Source organism: Myotis davidii, unplaced genomic scaffold, assembly GCF_000327345.1.
Source record: "Myotis davidii unplaced genomic scaffold, ASM32734v1 scaffold159, whole genome shotgun sequence".
Lineage (NCBI taxonomy): Eukaryota > Metazoa > Chordata > Mammalia > Chiroptera > Vespertilionidae > Myotis > Myotis davidii.
Window position 1 is genome coordinate 1,282,721 of NW_006291231.1, and position 22,750 is coordinate 1,305,470.

Below are 22,750 nucleotides of genomic sequence, written 5' to 3' on the forward strand. Positions count from 1 at the left end.
AAGAAAAAGATTCCATCTGTTTCTCTTCAAGAAATCTATAATCTATTTGTAAAGAAAGCTAAGCAAAGAGATATTAACAATAGGTGTTATGACTGCAGTGTGCACAAGGCTTATGGATGCATAACTCATGAGAAGGCCAGGGAGTGGGTGGAGAGATGGTAGTGGCGATGGAGGTAGTTCCAAAGGAAACTCTGAAGAAGGATAAGAAGGAAAAATGGGGCAGGGGTGCAGACAGGGGTAAAGGGTTAAGGCAGCTTAGAAAGAGGAAATAACTGGTACAAAGTCTTCAGTTACCCAGTGGCATTTGGGGGGAAATTCCCAGTGCATATCGCCACATCATTTCAATTAGGTTTGGATTGTACTCATTTCATGTGGATTTTATTTCTCTAGTGTAATATTTATTTTTTTGTTCTTTCCCTTCCTTGATTTAAAATTCAATTAAGATTTTTTTTTTCTTTCTTGCTTAGCTTTCTAAGATCAAATATAACACATACATGCAATCTGTCCAGGAATAATACAAATCTTACCAAAATAGAAATATACATGTAAAAATCAGTATTTAAAAAAAGAGTAAGAGCATTTGTTTATTGCCTTAGATTAAATTAACCAAAAGAAAAGCTTATGTAAATGAGGCAATAAAAGACTGGTAGGTTGATCAGTGTTTTTCAGGAAAGTTTTGAAGGACCAAAACCTTTTCATAGAATGTAAATAAGAGTGCGTCTGAGCCTATGCTCATGTGGAAGGAAAAAAGAAAACCTCAGCCAGTCTCCATTTCCTTACGAATTTATCCTGAAGAGACTTCTTAGCATCTTGGTACTGCGTTATTGACAAATAAATTAAGGTATATTTAGTTTTGTTTGCCAATATTACCACATAGACATTGTTTAGAACCCACAACTTCTGCTAAATAAATTACTTCCCTTTGGCTTCAGATCAAAAGCAACCTCAAAAGGACATCTTTTCTCAAGTTCAATTACCTTCTCTTGGGACTCATACAGAAAAGTTATGGCTATGAAAAAGAAACCATCAGTCACTTGCATCTGAATATGTTATTTATGGCCTTGAGATAGGTGGATTATATAAGGTATGATTCTAATATTTTTTTCTTCTGCTATAATTAATGAAGATAAGCCCTGATTCTCACTTTCAGAGTAAACAGCTCTCTGTTTTCCTTAATGATTCCCGACAGTCTGTTGGATTTGTGGCATTGATTACATTCTACCAACCTTCACATTGAAGACCCTACAAGACTCTTAGCTGCTAAGATCACAAGTAAAATCAGCCAAATAAATGTGGCATTTCCACTCTCTCATGCAACCCTTCTTGAACTATAAGTACAATAATAATATATTTAGGATCCTGTAGCACACTCCTGATTTCAAATATTTTTGAGTATGAATGTAATTTTATATGTTAGAACAATGTCAGGCTATCTTTTGATTTTTAGTTTTAATAATATGATCACTATAGATATATGAAATTTTTAAATCTGGAAACATAAAGTGCACTTTAAAAGAGTTCTCAAAACTTCAAGTGATTTAAAAAAATATATACATTTTTATTGATTTCAGAGAGGGAGAGAGAGATAGAAACATCAATGATGAGAGAATCATTGATCAGCTGCCTCCTGCACACCCCCTACTGGGAATCTAGCTTGTAACCTGGGAATTGAACTGTGACCTCCTGGTTCATAATTTGATGCTGAACCACTGAGCCACACCAGTCTTGCCTCCAAGCAATTTTTAAAAAATAGTAAATAAAAATTACATATTAATTAGCATTATATCTAACTTTAAATTAAAATGAATACTGTCTGCTGGTGGCATACCTTACAAAAATAAAAGAAAGCAAATTGAAAATTAACTACCTTTTGTCAGAAATTTACTTAGCAATCTGGAATAAGACCAGAGGTTTTGCCAGACCTATCGACCCTAAAAAGTTATTAAAATTGTTACTCTGGTCACCTGGGATAAAGGAACTGGAAAAGACTGTCAAATGGGTTGACATATTTTGAGTCAATTTAGAGAAGGAGACTTTAACCTGAGCTCAGGATCCTGCTATAGGCAGCTCAGTGTGACAAAATTTTGCCATATTATTATCTTATACAGTATGAACTTCTTAAGAGTTAGGGTAATATTAGAATTGTATAGAACTAAGTAAGTTTTATCCTTTTGACCTATGTCTGTAAATATTTGTTCTGCTTTTGAGGACTCATACAAATTCTTGTTTTTGTCTATTCATGAAGCATCATGCGTCTCTCTTGCATCCTTTTATTTTTTTGGCCTCAGAAATTCACCTTTTAGAGTTATATAACTGATCATTTTATAAGAATATAAATTCCGTTTGTGGCTGAGGGCTGTTCCCTTCTCTATTTGCCAAATTCTACCCAAAATTCCCTGAAATAGGAACAGAGCTTCCTCCTTATTCACTAGGAATGGCCAAGGGAAAAGTGGCCCTGGAACACGTTTAGAGCATCTTTGTGAAGCAGATGTAACGTATGCCCAGGTTGAGATGACAGCTTGGCATGGCAGGACTTCCAGGTCTTCCTGAAAAATCAGAGCAATGTCCGCAGCCATAATTTCTGGGATTAAAGAAAGCAACTGCAGAAGAGTAGTAATATTTTTGCATCTTGCAGGCAGCAATTATTCTGCCAGCACCATTAAGACACTACTTCAGGACCCATCTGATTATTAAACAAATCAGGAATAATGCTGTTCCTCTTATGCTTTCTCTTTATTTCTTCTTAGTTGTATGTTCTTTGTCCAATATCAAAATGTGGTTCTATTTGATTGAGAAATTTTAGAGACATGGTAGGGTAATATGTTCAAAGGAAGTGTGTCTTCAAAAACAAATATTCTTGCAGGCTACTACAATGCACATAGTGGTGTTATCTAATGTGTTCATAAGAGTACATATCTAACCCTATCCCACTGGCCAGAAAGAAATCCTGTGCCTTCAAACAGAATGTACCCACTTGCACAGAAGAATCTTGTTCTGTGCATCCTCTCTAAATTTGATTTGATGAGCTCAAGCCCTCCAAAACTATCCATATGGCCAATGTAGTTATCCTCTAACTTCAACATCCGTCAGGGAACATTGAGTCATGAAATGAGATAATATTGAGGTTTCTAGAAGAATACAGGAGAGAACATCATTGATTTTTTTCTACGTTGGCATGAAGAGATTTGTACCAGGAATAGCTGCAATGTCCTGACAGCTGGCTGACAATTGTTTACAACCCGAAATTCTCCAGTGCATTTATGTTGACAAATATATGTGCATCTGCCAGTGTTTGACAAAGGAGCACCCATTACTTCTCTTCACGTTTCCTGAAAGGAAGCATCTTCCTTCTCCTCCAGGTTATGTAATAGCATTCTCAAACAGCACCTGCTCTTCTGGCAATCAAAGCAGGCTCCATGCTTAAGGAGGAAACCTTTAATTGATCTAGCTCCATTTCCCATGTGCCTTGTCTGACATTTAGCTGGGGTTTGCCCTTTCATCCAACCTCTCTGGATACAGAAGTCACTAGACTTTTTTTTTTTTTTAAACCCATTCCTTAGGGATGGACAGAAGGAAGGGAACACCATTTCCTGATAATTGTATAATTCCAAAATTAGTCTTACAAACAAAGGAGGGAGGGGACCTTGACATTATTGAATTCCCACAGCTGGAGTAGCTAGCAAATACTGGACCCCAACCAAAAATTTCAGAATGGATCTTTTTACCCTTTGTTAATTATAAAATAAATAGATTTCCAGACCTTTCTGCAAAGGAAGGGCCTAAATATGCAGTTTAAAAAAAGGGGGGGGAGGGAGAGAAAGAAGAGAGATTGGGTACTTTCCTGACTAGATAAAATGGATCTTCAGCTCATGGCTGTCTTCTCCAAGTTTGTGAGGTTTAACTAAAATAGATTTAAGGGAACAGTGAGAGGTATTTTTTTTGTCTTCTGTCCAGAAAAATTTCCCTTCCTCTTTTTTTCTGAAAACTTTCCCTTGCCCTTGGCCTCGGGCCATGACCCAGGTGAGGGCCATGATAATATCTCATTTCCTTGGCCACAGTGATTGATCCATAGGTAAGAATATGATACCAGTAGGGTCAATCAAATTCCTTCCCTGAGATTTCTGTATAGGTTCCCTGAGAAAGAAGTTCTATTCTCTGGAGCTAGAATAAATTAAGAGTCTTTGGCTACAAGTATTATAAGCCAATGCTGACTACTTAAGAGCAAAAAAAAAAAAAAGTTTATTGGAAAGATATAAGGTAGTTCCCAGTATTGAAGGAAAGCTTAACAACCAGACCACATAAAGGTAGCCTTAGGGATAAGATATCAAAAGCAATAGACAACTTCTTCAGGGGTCAAGGCCCAACCTCCAGGATGAATCAGCTCTAGTCTTTTAGTCTTTTTCTGCCCTCTTTCACTCAAGTCAGCTCAAGATTCAAGATTCTGAAAAAGGGCAAGAGTGGTTGACTCTGCTAGTCATAGCCTTCCCCTGAGTCAAGGGGGAAACGCACACCACAATCACGGTCCCACAGGACTGCAGAGGACAGGAGAGGAACACTTCCCCAAAGGAAAATCACCCTTCTGTTCAAAAGAAGGGGGAAATAGTTGTGAGCAGGCAGAAACAGATGTTCACCCTGGACTGTTAGGCCAGGGCAGCCAGGGGATCTTTCCTGATCCAGGCCGGCAATAGCTCAGCGGGGGCCAACAGGGAAACAAGAGCCAAATGAGCAACCCAGAAACCGTGTGCTCAGTCTTCCCGCCAGCCTCAGGAGCTAGTCAATTTCTTTTCCGCTTGAACTAGTTTCGTTTTGGTTTCTGCCACTTGCAGCTAACAAATTCCTGAGAAACGCCTAGTTTTTATACCAGTGACTTTTAGATCTAGAGGTCTCTAGCATGTCCTTTTGAAAATGAGAATCACTCAAAGTTGTGCATATTGAACACATAGCATTTCTTGGGATCTTAGTGCAATCAATCCCTAAGGTTTGCAGGGACTCCTGGTGCAGTTGCCTATCCTTGAGGGGACTCCTGAAGTAGTGAGAAGACCTTGGCTTTGGGGTTCCATTTCAGAAAGTAGCTCTATTTCGGGAGACTTCAGTGGACAAAGGAAAAGACAACCTGATAGGCAATCTCTGAATGAAACCTAGATATTATAGGATAAATAGAACTAGTTCTATTTCCTTAGGGACTCCTTATACTTACAGAGCACCCCTGGAAGTGATCACTCTGTCTTCTCTCATTTTCCCTAATAGTCATCGCTGGTGTTTATTGGTTCAAATGTGAAGTATTCCACCTTGGGACAGTTTCTGTCTCTGAGGATTTAGTAAATGCTTAAAGGAAAACCCTTTTCTGCAAATGTTGGGATAATAATGTGTGTGGGTGTGGAATCTCCACCTTTGGTTTTCCTCAAGTTCTTGTCACTAAGGCAATAACACTCTTGGCAGCAGGAGGAGGAGCAGGGCTTGCATGTGCTTTGACTAAATGGCAGACGAGCCCCATGCAGTCTGATGACCTGGGTGGGGAGAGGTGCTTTTGGGCAACGTCCCAGCAGTCGAAACAGTGAGATCCCAAGACCTTCCTTGTGCTTTCTTAGGAAACTCTAGGGAGACTATGAAAGAAATATGTGTGTTCAGTGGGGGGAGAAGGTTGCATGTAGAACTATTGGTCAGGGAGTTGGTTCCTACCTAGTGTGGGGACTAGCAGCCTTTCAAAGAGCTGGGCTGATAGCAAGTAGAAAGAGCCAAGGGTGGCATTGTTCAGAAAACCTAGGCGCCAATGGACAACCACTCAAGGCTAGCCTTACTCCAGTAAGTATTAATGTGACCTCTCTCTTGGAATTCTCCCAAGTCATTATTTTATTTAGGCCCCAAGCACTTATTAAAATACACTTACATGTGACCGGGTGTTAGCTATTACATTGGGTGAGGATTGTTTTAATAACTTTGTTTTCTAATTGAGATAAAATTTTAAAACGTAAAATTTACCATGTTAACCAATGTAAAGTGTACAGTTCACTAGTTTTATGGTAGTAACATTCCTATGCAACCAGTTTCACTATCTAATTCCAGAATGCCTCAACACCTTCAAATCACGCTTTTCTTAACACCTTGAACAGTGGTTCTCAACCTTCCTAAGGCCGCGACCCTTCAATACAGTTCCTCATGTTGTGGTGACCCCCAATTTCATTGTTACAAATTGAACATAATTAAAGCATAGTGACTAATCACAAAAACAATATGTAATTATATATGTGTTTTCCGATGGTCTTAGGCAACCCCTGTGAAAGGTCGTTCGACCCCCAAAGGGGTCACGACCCACAGGTTGAGAACCGCTGACCTAGAAGCAATGGAAGCTTTAATCTGGAGGAAGTTTGCAGGAGGAGAGATAAAAAGAACAGAAAGTTTGGGCTGAGTGCCTGGAGGCGAACATCATGATAAAAGATACTCTTTAAAATGTTGATTAAAAGTTGGCTCTGGGTGTTGGCAAAGAGATATTGCTCCTGACTCTCTTAAGAATATAGGACAGCAATAGTCTGGTTCTTAAAATTAATGGGGTAGTGTTTAAAAACAGTCTTGTGTCACTAAAAGATCGCTGATGTCAATCCTATTGTACAAGCCTCCCCTGAAAATGTGTCTGGCTCTATTCAGACATTGAGTCCTGGATCGGCCTGACCCAGAATGCACCTGCACTCTCATGGGAGAACCTCCTCAAACAAAGAGATGACTTAAAAGTTGATATGGCTTCCACTGGGACAGTGGGAATGTGCAAGTGAGGATTAGATACCACATTGTGCATATTAAGAGAAAAGAATTAAAAGGGAAAAAAAAATCCAGAAGAGTGCATTCCCTTTAGTATAGCTAGCTTGGAATTTATAAACCGGGACCCTGATGTTCTGGTCAAACATAGGAGCTTTCATCATAGCAAGTGACTTAATGCTCCTGTGCCAACAAAAGGACGTAGTCAATGAGGTCTTTTGCAAAGTAATTTTGTCCTCCTCAGCCAAAGGAAGCAAAGATTGTTTTGAAATTTAACCTTAGGTTCCTGCATACTAAGATTTAGCAAAAGATGGACTCATGTTTTGCGCGGGTACAATAGGCATTTCACTGAATTCTGCTAGTAAACAAAGCGGTGAGCACCTCAGGTGCAGGCTGTGGAAATGACGGCAGGACTCTGCCCTGGGCTGTGATTATTTGAGCAAAGTAAAATCAACAAACAACACTGAGGCTGTAAGTAAGTGTCCTGCTGTGCCAGTTTTATAATAAAGGTGTTTTTCTTTTCAGTTGAACTTTCCATGGACTTAAATCATTTATTTCTTTAGAGCCAATGAAATAATTTACTGTGTTTATGTATTAAGAAAAAAGTTTGGTAGCTCACTGTTTCATCAATTTGAATATGCTTAAAAGTGCATATTTGGGTAAAAAGAAATTCTAATTTATTTGGAACAAATATCTCAACTTGCTCGTTAGAACTGTAGGCATCAGTTTGTAACTATAACAGAGAAGTAGCTTGATGTTAATCCAGTTAACATGTCATTTAGGAGCAACACTGTTTTCCCCTCTTGCAGTTTCATGTTACAATAAGACAGGCTTTTGGAGTAGGTGTCTATGACGTCACTTGATTGAGGCTGGAAGGGGACTCCTTTCCCAAAATGGTTCACTCTCAATCTATTATGGGGTCTGAAATTATACCGTTGGACATTTATTTCTTGGATCATTACGTTCTTTTGTTCATCAAAAAGAATCTACTTAAAAAGTACACATACTCGAGGATGGGTGACTCATTAAGCATTACATTTTAATTTGACCACTAACTGAGGACGTATTGGACAGGTTGGTTTGGTCCTTCATTCTTTCTTTTCAGTAATGGGCTATCCCTTCCTCTAAGGAGGTGCTTTTCTCCCAATCTAGCCCTGTAGTAACAATCAGTCAGAACCGTGGTCGGCAACCCGCGGCTGGCGAGCCACATGGGGCTCTTTGGCCCCTTCAGTGTGGCTCTTCCACAAAATACCACGTGCGGGCGCGCATACAGTGCGATTGAAACCTCGTGGCCCATGCGCAGAAGTCGGTATTTTGTGGAAGGACCAGCCGCCATTTGCCGACCACTGAGTCAGAACATTCCCCTACCCCATCTTTGTTTCCCTCTACACCAGTGGTTCTCAACCTTGGCTGTGGAGGATGAGGCCCAGAAATCAGGATTTTAAAAAGATTCCCAGGTGATTCTAATGGGCAGCCAAGGTTGAGAACCTACACTGCTCTACACCATCACCCAGGGGCGAGTACATGACTGAAGTTTGTCCAACCATAGTTCCCGACCCTGGCCACAAAGATTATTCATATTCCCTCAGGGAATATGCCAGGACAGAGTTCTTATACTTTTCTTCTAAACGGAGCTGCTGGAAAAAAAATGCTTTCTTTCCTCTCTGGAGGACAGGTAAGGAGGACAGCCCATCGCTGCTTTGAGCCATGTTTCTAGTCTCTTCTGACATCCTGCTTGAGAGAGTGGAGTCCGGAGGCAGAGAGAAACAGAGATGAGAGACACAGAGTGATATTTGAGACCCTGAACCCATCAGACTCCAAGACGAATGGCATGCCCTTGCTCAGTTTGTTTACACGCGTGCCAATAAATCACCCTTTCCCCTTAAGCTGTTATGACTGGGGCATCTGTCATTGGCAAACAAAGGTCTGAGAACTGAAAACAAACATTTTATAAAAGGACACAAGATAACTAAGGGAAGGGTGGTGTTCTGGTTGAGGAATGTGTATGGGAGGTGGGTCAGCTCTAATCGTTCTGTGGTTAAGTGGGGGTCATTATATGTGAGAGTTACTGACATCGTTCCAGACTTTACTTTGAAGTGAATTGATAGGTAGGGCAAGGTGACCAAAGTCTCTGAGAATAAGAGCTAATATTACTCTGGGGCCACAACGGCCTTGACAGTCTTCTGGGCTATTGAATTCAGGGTGAGGCTGCTTGGGGCCCCTGGGAAAGTAAGAATTTGCAAATATTTAATTTAAGACTTTAGTCCTACATGTCAGTCCACAGACTCAGTTTCTTCCTCCACCAAATCAGAGAAGCAACAAAAGGAAGTCCTGTTTTCAACCGTAATTGAACGTGAAAGACCTGGCTTCATTGAAATTTGTATCTTTTCAAGATAGAGTAGGTCTCCCTCCCACCCCCGTACTATAAGTTTTGTTTTTTTTAAACAGAAATGTAGAAAAAAATGGGCAAAGAAGGAAGGTAGGACTTAATGTTTTCTATTCTCTTCATATTATTTTAATTTTGACCTATCAAAATATTAAAGGAACAAAGTTATTAGACAGCAAATGATACTATTTTTGTCAAAAAATGAATAATGAGAATTAGCTAACTTGCAATAATATATATTTTTTTCACTAGATTAAAAATATAGTGGAGCAGTTGAAACCTTCTCTCAGCTTCTTATTATGCAACTGAGTTGAAATCTGGCTATGTATGATGCCTTTAGAATTCAGGGGTCCTCAAACTACGGCCCGCGGGCCACATGCAAATACAAATATTGTATTTGTTCCCATTTTGTTTTTTTACTTCAAAATAAGATATGTGCAGTGTGCATAGGAATTTGTTCATAGTTTTTTTTAAACTATAGTCTGGCCCTCCAAAGGTCTGAGGGACAGTGAACTGGCCCCCTGTTTAAAAAGTTTGAGGACCCCTGCCTTAGATTAATAAAGACCTTTAAATAGATGGGATTCTCTGACAGATTTTATTCTTTTAGATTTCATAGTGGTAAAAGCAAATTCATAAACTATCTTTATTTTCTGTGGCAAGAGCAAAACAAATTGACCTTCAGCATATGTTTCAAGGTGGCTGTTACATGCCATTTCAACCCTGGGAAAGTGCTATTCAAAACTGAAAATTAAAACCAAATCCATATTTAAAGCTTTGCAATGTGGTCAGGATGCTGGGAGTGTCTCACTTTCTGGAGCCACCACATCGCCTATTTTCTCCTCCTCCCATTTATTTCCACGCTCCTCCTCTTTTTCCAGAATTACTTATGAGTAATAAAGGAAGCCAGAGTAAGAACAATGGCATGTGTTTGGCGTTACAAGAGTGCCACACATCAAAGGAAGACCTTTATCCCAGGGAATCACAGTTTTGCAAGAGATCCAGCAGGCGGGAGGGAGTGTGCTCCCACTGCTGCACAGCAGAAACGAAAGGCCTCGCTGGCTTCGAGCTGCATAGGCACCTGGGCTCGGTTCATTTCTGTCTGGAGGCTGAGTGCCCAGGTGTTGCTCAGACACATCTAACCTGGGGCAAGGGAATGGGCACCTCTAAGCCTCTGCTTATTCTTGTAGAATCCACAAATGTACTGACTTCTGAAAATTAAATACACGTGAAATACTTAGCAAAATGCCTAGCCCATGGTATTAAATGTTAACTTGTATTAGTGCTAATGACAATCTGAGGTTTTGGGTGTCACCCTCCCCCCCATGTGTATTTATATTATAGTCTCTTAGAGAATGCTAAATAAAATAAAATTTAAAAAAATACAACAATAACAACACCAAAACATCCCAAACCAAAGTGGCTATTAAACATTTTCTGAACCACCCAGACTTTGTCCCCAACCAGCCTTCCCTACTTGCTTCAGGCTCAGTTGCCTATTGTTAAAGCACTAATTTCTTTTCTTCCCTTTCCCTTCTTAGTCTATGAACCCATGTACTCTTTTAAACCAGCCCCTCTCCTTGCCCAGTTCCAGAGCCCCTTCTTTTGGGGGCCTTGGGTCTCTCCTCTTAGGCCCTGCCTTTCCCTCCCTGCCACCCAGCTTGTGCAAAGACATGGATCAGATCTATTTCAGTCCAGCTCTTCAGCTTCAGAGACTTTCCTTTAAAGAACCGCTTATTCATTCATTCTCTGCTGCTCTTATGGTGAAAGGAACCTCGTCTGGAGTGAGCAGTTCCTGTGATACCGCCATTCATGCCGAATGGAGGTCAGGCCAGGTCAGCATGCTGCTGGGCCAGGGTGCGCCTGGCACTGTGGCCTTGCTTCTTGCCTGGTTGCCAATAAAACTATATATACTGCCCAGGATCATGGGCCAGTGACTGTCACGTGGTGATACTGACCTCTAGGGGCTGGCTTTCCTTCACATAGAGCCTTTATCTTCTCATTGAGCTCCAGGGCTGTGATGGCAGCCTCTTGCTTAGCTGTTGCCAAATCTGTTTGTAGCTTTTTCAGTTTCCTTTTGTGCTTTAGTTTCTTAAAAAAAATAAAAATAAGAGTTTCTGTCACTAGGACAGATACATCAAAGAAATAAAAAGAACTAATGATGTCTGAACAAACCTGGCCTTTGAAGCCTGGCTGAGATGAAACGCTCCCTGTTTATCTGGATCGAGTCCTGTTTGAGGTTGTGAGACTGAGCGTGTGCTGCTGTCAGAGAGCCCGAGTCACCAACGATCAAAGCCTACTACTCTCTGCAGCATGGTATCTTTTACCTTATTTTGTTTTAAATGTTTTTATTGGCTTCAGAGAGGAAGGGAGAGAGAGAGAGAGAAACATCAATGATGAGAGAGAAGCATTGATTGCTGCCTCCTGCATGCCTCTTACTGGGGATCGAGCCTGCAACCCAGGCATGTGCCCTGATGGGGAATCCACTCTGGCTGCTGACTCACAGGTCGAAGCTCAACCACTGAGGCATGCTGGCTGGGCTCTGTTACCTGGTTGGAGGGTTTTTATCTGGATCTGAACCTTGTGCTTTAGTTGCTTATAAGAGAAGGAATTCGAGAAGACCTCTCATTGTCAGTTGGGATTTTACCACTGTAGTGCCAATGCCTAAAAGTATTGGATTTTTTCCCAATCTTTAAGTAAACATTCACATGAAAGAGCCAAAGCCTTGATTCTGAGTCATTTTCACCCTAATACCATAATGGCTTGCATTCAAATATATTCTAAAGGGTGCGAAGCTACCATGAAATGCTGATATTTACAGATATTTATTACGGTTCTTATATAAGGAAAGTGGTCAGGAATGGTTTTCAGGCAAGAGAGGACAGGAATTCCTTGCTATCTATATATATATATATAAAAGGCTAAGTGACCGTCCGACCGACTGGTAGGTATGATGCGCACTGACCACCAGGGGGCAGACGCTCAAAGCAGGAGCTGCCAAGCTGTAGTGACTTGGCAGTGGGGGTTCTCAGGTGATGCACCCCAGACCCAGAGAGGAGGGAGCCTGATTCTGGGGTGCATCACCCGAGAACTGCCCTCTCGCAATCTAGGATCCCTCAGGGAATGTCGGAGAGCCGGCTTTGGCCGATCCCCACAGGCCAGACTGAGGGACCCTACCTGCTGGAGGGACCCCGCTCACTCTGCAGATGCTCTTCGAGCCGTGGAGCCACCCCAGGTGCAGCCGGCCAGGGAGGGCCGGAGGGAGATTGGCTCCAGGGCATGTCCAGCTCATCTTGCCCAGTCCTGCCCTGCCAGCCACCTTCTAATTAACTTCCTTTCAATGTGCACGAATCTGTGCACCTGGGCACTAGTAAAATAATATGATTTATGACATCCAAACCTTTGAAAGAACTACATTAGGAAATTGTTATACACTCAAAGGATTTACCTTGAGACTTTATGGCTAGAAAGATCCTTTATGGATTTCAAAATGGATTTAATTTGTTAAAATTGGATTTACCTGCAACTATGGAGAAGCTGATTATGATGAAAAGTTCTACATTTGCACTTTTGTGTCCTGCCTTTCCACCAAGGAGCTCACTTTGCCAAGTCTCTGTGGTCTGGTAATTAGGAAGCCCAGAAAAGAAATCACTAACGTTTCTTATCAGACATTAATCTCAAGATAGGGAAGGGAATGGTTTTTTCTCACAGGGAAGATGGTGTTCCCTGGTCTCTGAAAGGAGTACACTAGGGCAGTAGGGGATCACGCCCTTTTTATGAGAGTAAAGCCAGTACAATCAATTTATCAAGGATGAGATTAAAAAGACACAGACCTCCCGTGTTAAAGACAGGTTGTTTTCCAGACCAACGCAGGAAGATCAGGACTTAATGAAAGCTTAATTAATGGCATACACATGGCTAAAAGAGAACCCATTACTCAAAGGAGAATGGCAGTCATGGAAGTTCTCTTAAGGGAGTCAGAGGGGTGGAATAGGGTCCAGCCAGCACAGTCCAGGTGAGAGGTGCCTGGTGGTGTGGCGGTGATAGTTAGTGGTCACCTACTCATTTCATCATTGTACTGATTTCTGAAGCGCCCCTTTGGTGTCGGGTCCTGTGCAGGCCAGCTGTCAAAACACCAGCGAGGCTAAGGTCTCTGCTTCATGCCACTAAGACCGTCTAACTAATTTCCTTCTGAGTCTATTCACCAAAACCCTTCACAGTTTGGTCTGTTATGTAGGCTAGTTTAGGGGGAGACTGGGTATTTGATTGCTGGGTTTCTCATAGTAAATTATTGAGTGGGCATGCTAATCTATACCCCGCTCTGTTGTAAGTTGGTTCTCATTGGCTTGTTCATGAGGCCCTTTCCATCCCAGGTCTGTGGTGATAACAGCTGTGAGGCCCTGTGTGACCTTCGGTGACCTTTTCTGATGCTACTTCAAGACTGCTCCATGCTCAGATTTTTCATACTTTCCTTTTACAGCTCAGAACTTTGGGGATAGAAAGTGGGAGGAAGGGTGCAGAAATAGAAATTGAGAAAGCAGAAGGGAAGAGGAAAAGAAGAGCAAGAGGGAGTCAAAAGAGAGCGCTAATTAAAAGTATCAAAAGAGAAATGGTAATGCTATTCATGCTGAAATTTTAGGGATTAGGTGTGCTGATTGATGAAGGCAACTTCTCTGATCTGCGAATAAAAGTAAGACTGGTTGATGGATGAATAAAGAAACTGATAGATATGCGACAGACTGAAGATAGCAAATGATAATTGTAGTATCCAGTTATTAAGTATAGGGGTGTTAACTATAAATTTATTTTAACTTTTCTGTATATTTAGAATTTTTCAAAATAAAATATTGGGAAAAAGAACTAAAAATTTAGTATTCTTACATTGCCCTTCCCTTAATTCTTAATAGTTAGTATTCATATTTTGAAATCATGCCACAAAAATGCCTATGCAGATAAGTAGTTTTCCAGAACCTTTTCTCAAGGTAGGCATTAACGGTAAACAAAGGCAAAAAATAAATGCAACCTGGTGAGAACTGATGAATGATCATTGGTTGCTGGTGTGGCATCAGTAAGAAAAAGCTACATTTCTACATTTCTCATCAAGGCACATTTCTGTTTTGACAGGATGACTTGATAGATAGCATGGAGGAACTCAGTGGAAAGACAGTGTTTCTCAATATCAGTTAAAAATTGTAGCTTTTCAGTTAAAAGATTTAACTCTTTTAAAAAAAATCTAATTTCAGGCTTTGCCTTTCTCTTATGGTGACGATATGTTCTGCTTCTGACTATTGTTATAACTGTTGTATTTTTGACTTAACGATCTGAGAAAGAAACTAAGGATATTTAATCCAGAGAAGGCAGTGTACCTGGGAGTCAAGACAGTTGACTTCAGTTATCTAGGGGACTATTCCAGAGGCGAGGAAGTTGAGTCAAACAGCATTGTTCTAGAGATACCAGGAGGAACAATGCTTAGAAAATACAAGGAAGCAGATTTTGGTGCAGCACGAGACAGCACCCTCCAACAATCAGAGCTGTGTCCATGCATAACAAGACAGGATGGGTCCTGGCAAAGGCCTCCTGCTCTGGGAACGATCAAGCAGAGACCGGATGAACATCTTCAGGCAGGCCCACTGCAACCTCTGGGACCTGGGTTAAGAGGTAATTAGAGGTCTGGCTTACCCCCAACCCTTTCTCTCTGGCTTCCTGTAGTTCCCAAGGGACAAGGACATACACGAATAGACATCTCAGCCCTCACCGTCTCTAAGGTGGGCACAGTTGTCAGGGACTCTTTAAGGATAAATCCGGCATTTGTGAGATGTTAGGTAAGAAGGCCGACAAGGCCTATGAATTCAAGGATAATGTGACTCAAAGGGAACCAACTTTGCTAGTTAGCTGTAAGGAAAAGGGGAGGGGAAACCTAAAATTTTAAAAATGGAATGAAGGACCTACATTGGTTGTTTAAGATTTCTTTTGGCCCCTTTTGTTATTCAGATACTTTTAAAAATAGTTTAACGTCATCTTCCACCCATCCACCTCTTTTCTCCAGACAGAACTACTGTATACTATTCATCCACAGCTTTAACCAAGCCCTTTGGGCACTTCTAAAAACTCAATTTGCCAACATGCTTTTTTATTAGTCATAGACATCAAATGATTTCAGCAATGATAATATTTTCCTTCGCTCTTTTGGCATGCTCTAGCCAGGCAACCCAAGTGTTGTACTTGATTCTAATGGAGTCTATTATGGTCTCCTTGGTTACTAGGAGTTCCCCTTGTTGATTACTAAAAGAATAGGAAGGTTTTATAGCTTGGAGGTAAATTACTATTACCTTGCTCTTTTCCTACTTCTCCGACAGGGTGGACAGAAGCAGGAAATCATGTATTTGTGCAGTATTTTTAAAAGGAAATATCTATCTGTATTACATTGCTGAATAGCTTGCATTATACCAAGTCAATGGGAATTAGAAATAATCAGGGAACTATTTATAGAAGAGTTTCAATACAGAGTTGCCAGCACTGTTTAAAATTTCTTGTTCTTTCCACATACTTTGCATCAGGGCCTAAGATTCCAAGGCTGGGCTTGGTTGTCTATTGGCCCTGGGAAATTAGGCCAGACACATGACATCTCCAGGCCCTGGGTTCCATTTCATAGAGCTGATGGGGATTAAATGACATAACACATAAATGACAGTACCCAGTACTATGCTTGCAATGTAGCAGATATATGTTTCTATTTTTGTCATTATCTCTTGAAGCACGAAAACACTGAAGTATCTTTTCTAAAGATGTCTTCATCATACTTTATACTTTATAGGAAATAAAATTTGTGCTTCCTTGAAAGCAAGCAATTTGTCTTCTTTTCCTTTCACCTCCTTCTCCCAAATTAAGTTCTCTGCATGATCACATTGGCTTCCTCCTCATTTTGTATGGGTAGACAAAACTTAAGGTCCTGAAAACAGACATGCAAATAGCCTTGATCCAATCTCCTGACAGAGCTGGCCCGGTGCCTAGGCAAAGTAGGTGGCTGCCAACATGGAATAATGTGAGGAGCACTCTGAGGCCCTACCTCTCGCTTCCCATGGCATCTCTGTCTTGGGCCTGCCAGTGCCTAGTTTTGCTCCACCTTGTCTGAAATCTACCCCATTCACCTCACCTTCATTCACATAGAGAGCATGTAGAACAAAGGTTCTATCTCTAGAGGGCCACTGATAATGCTACCATACAAAAGAATTTGATTTGAATACAGAAGGTATAGGCAACTATCTCCTTTCATGTCTCTTTTAACAGCCCATTATTAATAATGAAACTAATAAATATGATAGTAGCATTTGGATACAACTGGGCTTAAAAGATCAACTTATTATCTTTTGTTTAATATTTATACAATCCTCCAGTGAATATTTTAAAAGTCCAGGAATGGCAAATGTGTGCCATGTGTGTTCCTTCTTTCTTCATGGCAGACCTTTGATTTGGAGATTCTTTCATCCTGAGTTGCACACCTGGCTTCAGAGTCCTTAACCTACCCTCCCAGCAGCCACTGCTTATTGATGAAACCTAATTGTCATCTATGTTAGTTGTCTCTGTTTTGCGTTTTTTTAAAAATATGTGTTTATTGATTTTAGAGAGAGTGGAAGGGAGAGGGAGGGGAAAGCAAGAAACATCGATGTGAGAAACATCGATTGGTTGCCTCCCATGTGCATCCTGACCAGGGATTGAACCAGCAACATAGGCATGTGCCTTGACCAGGAATCAAACCAGCGGCCTTTTGGTGCACAGGACGATGCTCAGCCAACTGAACCACACTGGCCAGGGCAGTGTGTCTATTTTGTAGGTGAGAGAGCTGAGGCCCCAGAACAGTTGAGTAGATTTAATCATGGGCTCTTAGTAAGAGCTCAATTGACTTGAACAAAGTTCTTTCGATTCTAGATGCTGATTTTTCTTTTTAATAGTAACACAAGGCTCACTAATAAATAGTACCATTAATTTGTTAGGTTACTTAAAGGTAACCTTTGATGTTAAAGTGTGACTAGCTCTGATTAGCAGAAGTAGAAAGGCAATATAACAGACTTGGTTTTAAAAGAGTACCATTGAAGTATGGTGGTGGGGCATTTATAATATGGGTTACCATATCTTTAGAGACCCTAGGGAAAAAAGGAAAGATTCGATGAACCCAGCTAAGAGCTATCTGTGCCAGATGTTGTTCTGAGCTGTCTTAGTGTCATTCATCAGAGGATCCTGAACTGATCCTGATTATTGTGACCATTCTAGTTAGCTGAGTCATCTAAAGTGACAAAGAAGGGATCAGGTGAATCTTGTAAAATGCCTTGAATGGCCCTGGCCAGGTGGCTCAGTTGACTGGGACACCGTCCAGTGCACCAGAAGGTTGTGGGTTTGATTTCTGGTCAGGGAACATACCTAGGTTTCGGGTTTGATCCCTGGTTGGGGCACATATGAGAGGCAACCAATAGATGTTTTTTTTTCTCTCTCTCAACTCTTCCCCTCTCTAAAATCAATAAAAACATAACCTTAGGTGAGGATTAAAGAAATTAAAAAATAAATAAAATTCCTGGAATGAAAGACAAATCACAAATGCAAAATGTAGCTTAGTCTTATTTTATTTAATGAAGTTGTAGGGGAACTAGTTGATACACAAATCCTTGGGCCTCATCACAGTTTTGACCAAGAACTAGGCCCCACGGGACCACTGTTGATACTTAATGGCCAGGAGTCAGACTTTAGAAATCACAGCCGACACTGTTCAGGTCTTTAGAGTATCCTTCCCCTCTGAGTAACTTATTTTATGTTATAACATGCTATAGAAATACATTTTAATTCTGTTCCATACACCCAGAAGGTTTGGAATTCCTAATAAAAATAAAACAAAATCCCAGTAATTAGACAAATGTCTTGACTCACTACAGGGGAAGAGTTTACTAGTATTTGGAGCCAAGTCTCTATTCTTTCCCTCTATAGGATAAACAGTTATTAGAGACAGAGGTAGAGTTTGCCAGTATATGTCTTAGTTCCCAGAAATGTCTGTATAGTGTTTATGTAAGAGATGTTACAAATTAATGCAAGATAAAGAGACAACTTTTATTTAGGAATGAATTCTAATGATAAGGTAGAACTTTCTAACAATAAAATGGTCCAAAGTTTGAATTTGTTGCCTTAAAAAACAGTAAGTTGCCTGCCCTTATTTGCATATGATATACAGACCATTACTGGGGGAAATCCAGAGAGAAGTTAACACTTACTGACCACCTATAACATAATAAGTGTTATGTACTAGTTAAGAATTTTATATGTATTAGTTCGTTTCATTTTTATAGCAACCTGATGAAATAGGGCTACTATTAATACTGTTTTTAGATGCAAATACTGAAGCACAGAGAGGTTTAGGTAACTTTCCCGAAATCAAAGAGTGACTCAATTCAAATCTGAGCAATCTGGCTCCAGACCATGCCTTCCAGCATTGGGCTACACATACCTCATCCTACCCAGTGTCCTACATTTTGGTGAGTTTGGATAAGATGACATTTCCTGTTCTGTAAAGCCATTTCTTAAAGCAAGAAGTATCTGATTTCTGATCATGAAGTTTGGAGCCAGGGGCTTACCCTCCTTAGTACAAATTAGGAAATCAAATAGAACCACCAAATCTTGATGATACAGAATTGGGTGCAATCTTTGAAACCAAATTGTTCAGCCATGGCATTTGAGAGAGTCAAATCTGGAAGCAGAGAAAAATGTCATGATTTGCCCAAAGCCACAGCTAATAAAACTACAAGAAGCAGGACTCCAAGCCAGAATTTCTGACTCCCCATCTTAGTGTTTTTTTCCATTATATCATGTTACTCCTTGGCCATCAGAGCTGAAGGGCTGTGGGATGAGTACATGCTTGAAACCTGGAGCAGTAGCTGGGATCCCTAAGGTGTAAGGTCCCAGGAGCCTTAGCAGTTATTGAGGTAGGCAGCCTTCTCTTAAAGCCCTTCTCACACAGAGAACCAAGAAAGACTGGCCTCAGGTCATTCAATATAGTACGCATTTGGGGTACATTTGAAAGAATAAAGATAATTGAGATCCTGCTAACTTCAAAGAAATAAGCTGGACCAATGTCCACTAGCCACCTTGCCTTCATGTAGCATTAGAATGTCTGTATTCAGTCAAACAAACGCATTTCTGAGATGAAGGGATCCTGCTGCGTTCTCTTTTTGAGGGTGAGTGTCACTCTACCTCATCTTTCTTATCGAGTAGTCATTTACCAGACTGACAAACTATTTTTGAGAAAGAAAAAACCTACAGTGCAGTAAATGAGTTTTCATATTACTGGCTGAACTCGGCACAGAACAAAACCGAGTGTTCAATAAGTCTTCTGAAAGGAAAAAATAGTCAATGCCTGCTAATGCTAAATCTACTCTTTGGTCTTACAATCTCAAATCACACCCGGAGAACAGGGAGAGAAGTGCATTGTCACACCTATCAGCTCCGGGTAGGAAGCTGTTTTCCAGTCCAATCCTCCCTGGGGGATAGAGAGAGCCCAAAGGGCCAAAGCTGAATATGAAGCAATTTCAGTTTCTCAGCCCCACCTCAGCTAGTGCTGGTATCATTGGCAAACAGCCATAGGAAGACGTGGGTGGAAGAAAACAGAAACCAGAGAGGACAGAATATTCAGGTGGTAAAAAGTATTCCCATATCTGCCATGTAAAAATGCTGCTAAGTTTTTCTAATGTGATTATAAAAATAATGAAGAGCTTTTCCTCCCATGAGAACTTTTTGATTGGGCAGGTATTGGTTGTTGTGCCTGTGACCATCACTCCTTTTGAACTTGACTGAGGCTGCCTTCTGGGGGGAAATTTGCCACCTGTGACTTATCTTGAATCATAAAGTGAAGGCAGGTGTTCGAGAACTGAAAAATTGAGATTCTGAAGCACCAAGGTGCTTAAGTCACTTTGAAGGGCTTTCTATGGTAAAGGAAGCCTAAGAAGTTAACCTTCCCAGTAAATATCGCTCTCCTTCAGAAACTCCACTCTGCCCCGAAAGCAGAGAAATGAAAGGGGACACAGGCTCAGCCAGTATAATAGTGGCCTTAAAAGAACTTAAATCGTAAAGAAATGTAAGTACAGACAAGGAAAACTATCGTAAGAGGAGAAATGATTTTCATATGGCATGAAATAGTTTTGGACAGTATACAGAGAAATTAGAGGAAGCAGCAAAATGGAAAATTTTCTATGATAATGTATTATTTTCCCATGAAATAATGTTTTAAAAACTGCTGCTTTCTTATTGCAAAGTTGAAACAATTTTATAGCAGAAATTTATGTTTAAAGTGGAATGGACCTGATCTCATATGTTAAAAGTATTTACGGTGTTAAAAGTAAGAGTGAGCCCTGGCTGGTTTGGCTCAGTGGATAGAGTGTCGGCCTGCAGACTGAAGTGTCCTGGGTTTGATTCCAGTCAAGGGCACATGCCTGGATTGAGGGCTCGATCCCCACTGTGGGTCATGCAGGAGGAAGCCGATCAATGGTTCTCTTTCATCATTGATGTTTCTATCTCTCTCTCCCTCTCCCTTCCTCTCTGAAATCAATAAAATCAAAAAAAGTTCACTTGCCCAAGAGCTACAAGGCAACATCACTTTGAAGGTCTCATTGTAAGGACATTTTGTAACCCCCTGCCAATTTTGTTCACATTCATGCTTTCTTATGAGTGTATGTTGATGATGATAGATGATGTTTTACCTAGTATTGGCGACATTGTAATCTGTGTCCACTCAATGACAAGTAAACCATGTTGCCAATACTGTAACAAATTCACCCCTTGCTTTTCTTAGCTAAAATCTGACAATCATAATCTTAGTTCAGGGATTTTTCAACCAGTGTGTGGCAAGAATTTTTGAAACATGCAGTACCTAACTATGTATTTAGTCAGGGGCACTGACCACTTTTTTCCTTGGATTGTCAAATAAAAAAAATGACAAGAGGCAATACAATAGCCATCTGGTGTGAAGGAATCAAAATTACACATTTTTTTTTGTCAGGTTGGAAATATAATTTTTGGTGTACCACAGAATTTTAGTAATTAGTTTGTGTATGTCATGAAATGAAAAAAGTTGAAAATTCCTAGCTTAGTCTATTGTTCCTGGCTTTCCTGCAGTTATGTTCTTGGTTACTGGGGCAACCTATACAATAAACCTTTAAAGATGATAGTAAAATAGCCACAATTTGCCACGCCTGAGAACTTTCTTACTAAAAGGTGTCAGTCCTGCTCTGTGGGGATGGTTTAGCACTTGGGGAAATGGTGTGAACATTAAGCAGTATTTGCAACCTAAAACCAGTTTTATTCCTCAAACTCAATTTCAGAATCTGTATGTGAACTGGGTTATATGCAGGCAAGATGGGGTTGCAAAGGCATAACCCAATAAAAGAAGCATTTGTCACTTGTAAATAGCATGCAGAGAGTCAGGGAGGAAAAGGCGTGGTGGTGACGTGAACTTTTGCTATGTAGATATTAGCAAGTTTCAGATTGCATATTTTAACAAGTTTAGACAAATGTGCTTGCTACAAAACAAGTCATCAAATCCGATTGTTACTTGGTTTTGTTGGGCTCAAGAATCTGTCTTATTTCATTCTCTTGTAATGTGCTTTCTCTAATTGCATTAAGAAAGCTGGTAGTGAAAAGATAACACATAAATTTGAATTCCCAAACAGGAATCTTTAAGTAGATTTCAGAGGTAGAACTTTAAACCTGTTTCCATCAATATCTCTAAGATATGCAAGGATAACAGGCAGGGTGGGGAACATGTGGACTGGGCCTAAAGCCACTTGCCTCATCTCTTGCTAGTGACTTGTGGTGTCACAACTTCCCAGCATCTGAGATTATAAGATACAGGGATAATCAGGTGAGATATTCATCAGGAATAAGTTAAAGCTATCCCAAGTTTAACAAATGGTGAGTTGCCTATTCTGGTCCTGACCCAGAAAACCCATAGGTGCCATATCTGATGAGTTATGCTTTAGACTCAATAATAGGGCATCCTTAATAATAGGGGGAACAACATTGGGCTGATAGGAGACTAACCAGATCTAGAAATGTAAGGCCTTCAGAAATATATCCTTGAGACACCCTGGCCTGAATCTGATCCCTCCTAGATAAGAATTAGGCTGACTCAGATCCATTCAAGCTTCTGTGAAACTAAAGCTCAGGAAATGCACAACAAATATGTACTTTTTGACAGTCTAAACATCCCTCTCACAATCCAGGACCATTGGCTCCTAACTTCTCACCTGCCTGCCTGCCTGATCACCCCTAACTGCCCTCCCCTGCTGGCCTGGTCGCCCATAACTGCTCTCCCCTGCTTGCCTGGTTGCCCCTAACCGCCTTTGTCTCGACCCCTGCCACAGTGGCTTTGTCCGGAAGGACATCCGGAAGGATGTCCAGTCTAATTAGCATGTACCCTTTTATTAGTACAGATTTTGTAAGACAATTTCTATTATAGGCTTCTAAATTAGGCATTCCTTTCATGTCTTACATAGGGCCTTTCTCCTTCTTTTTATAAGGAAGAAGTCTGTACTACTGTCAATAGTAAATACAAAAATCCCATTGGTAAACAAGCCTGGGTTTATG

General features: G+C 40.7%; 1 protein-coding gene across 1 annotated transcript in view; it reads right to left on the reverse strand.

The window, feature by feature from the left end:
* Positions 1-22,750, reverse strand: part of LOC107183188 (probable DNA double-strand break repair Rad50 ATPase) — a 185,887-nt gene that overhangs the window by 54,023 nt on the left and 109,114 nt on the right. Inside the window, 1 exon segment of the mRNA XM_015564386.1 lies at positions 11,092-11,224. Coding sequence (XP_015419872.1) covers positions 11,092-11,224 — 133 coding nt within the window.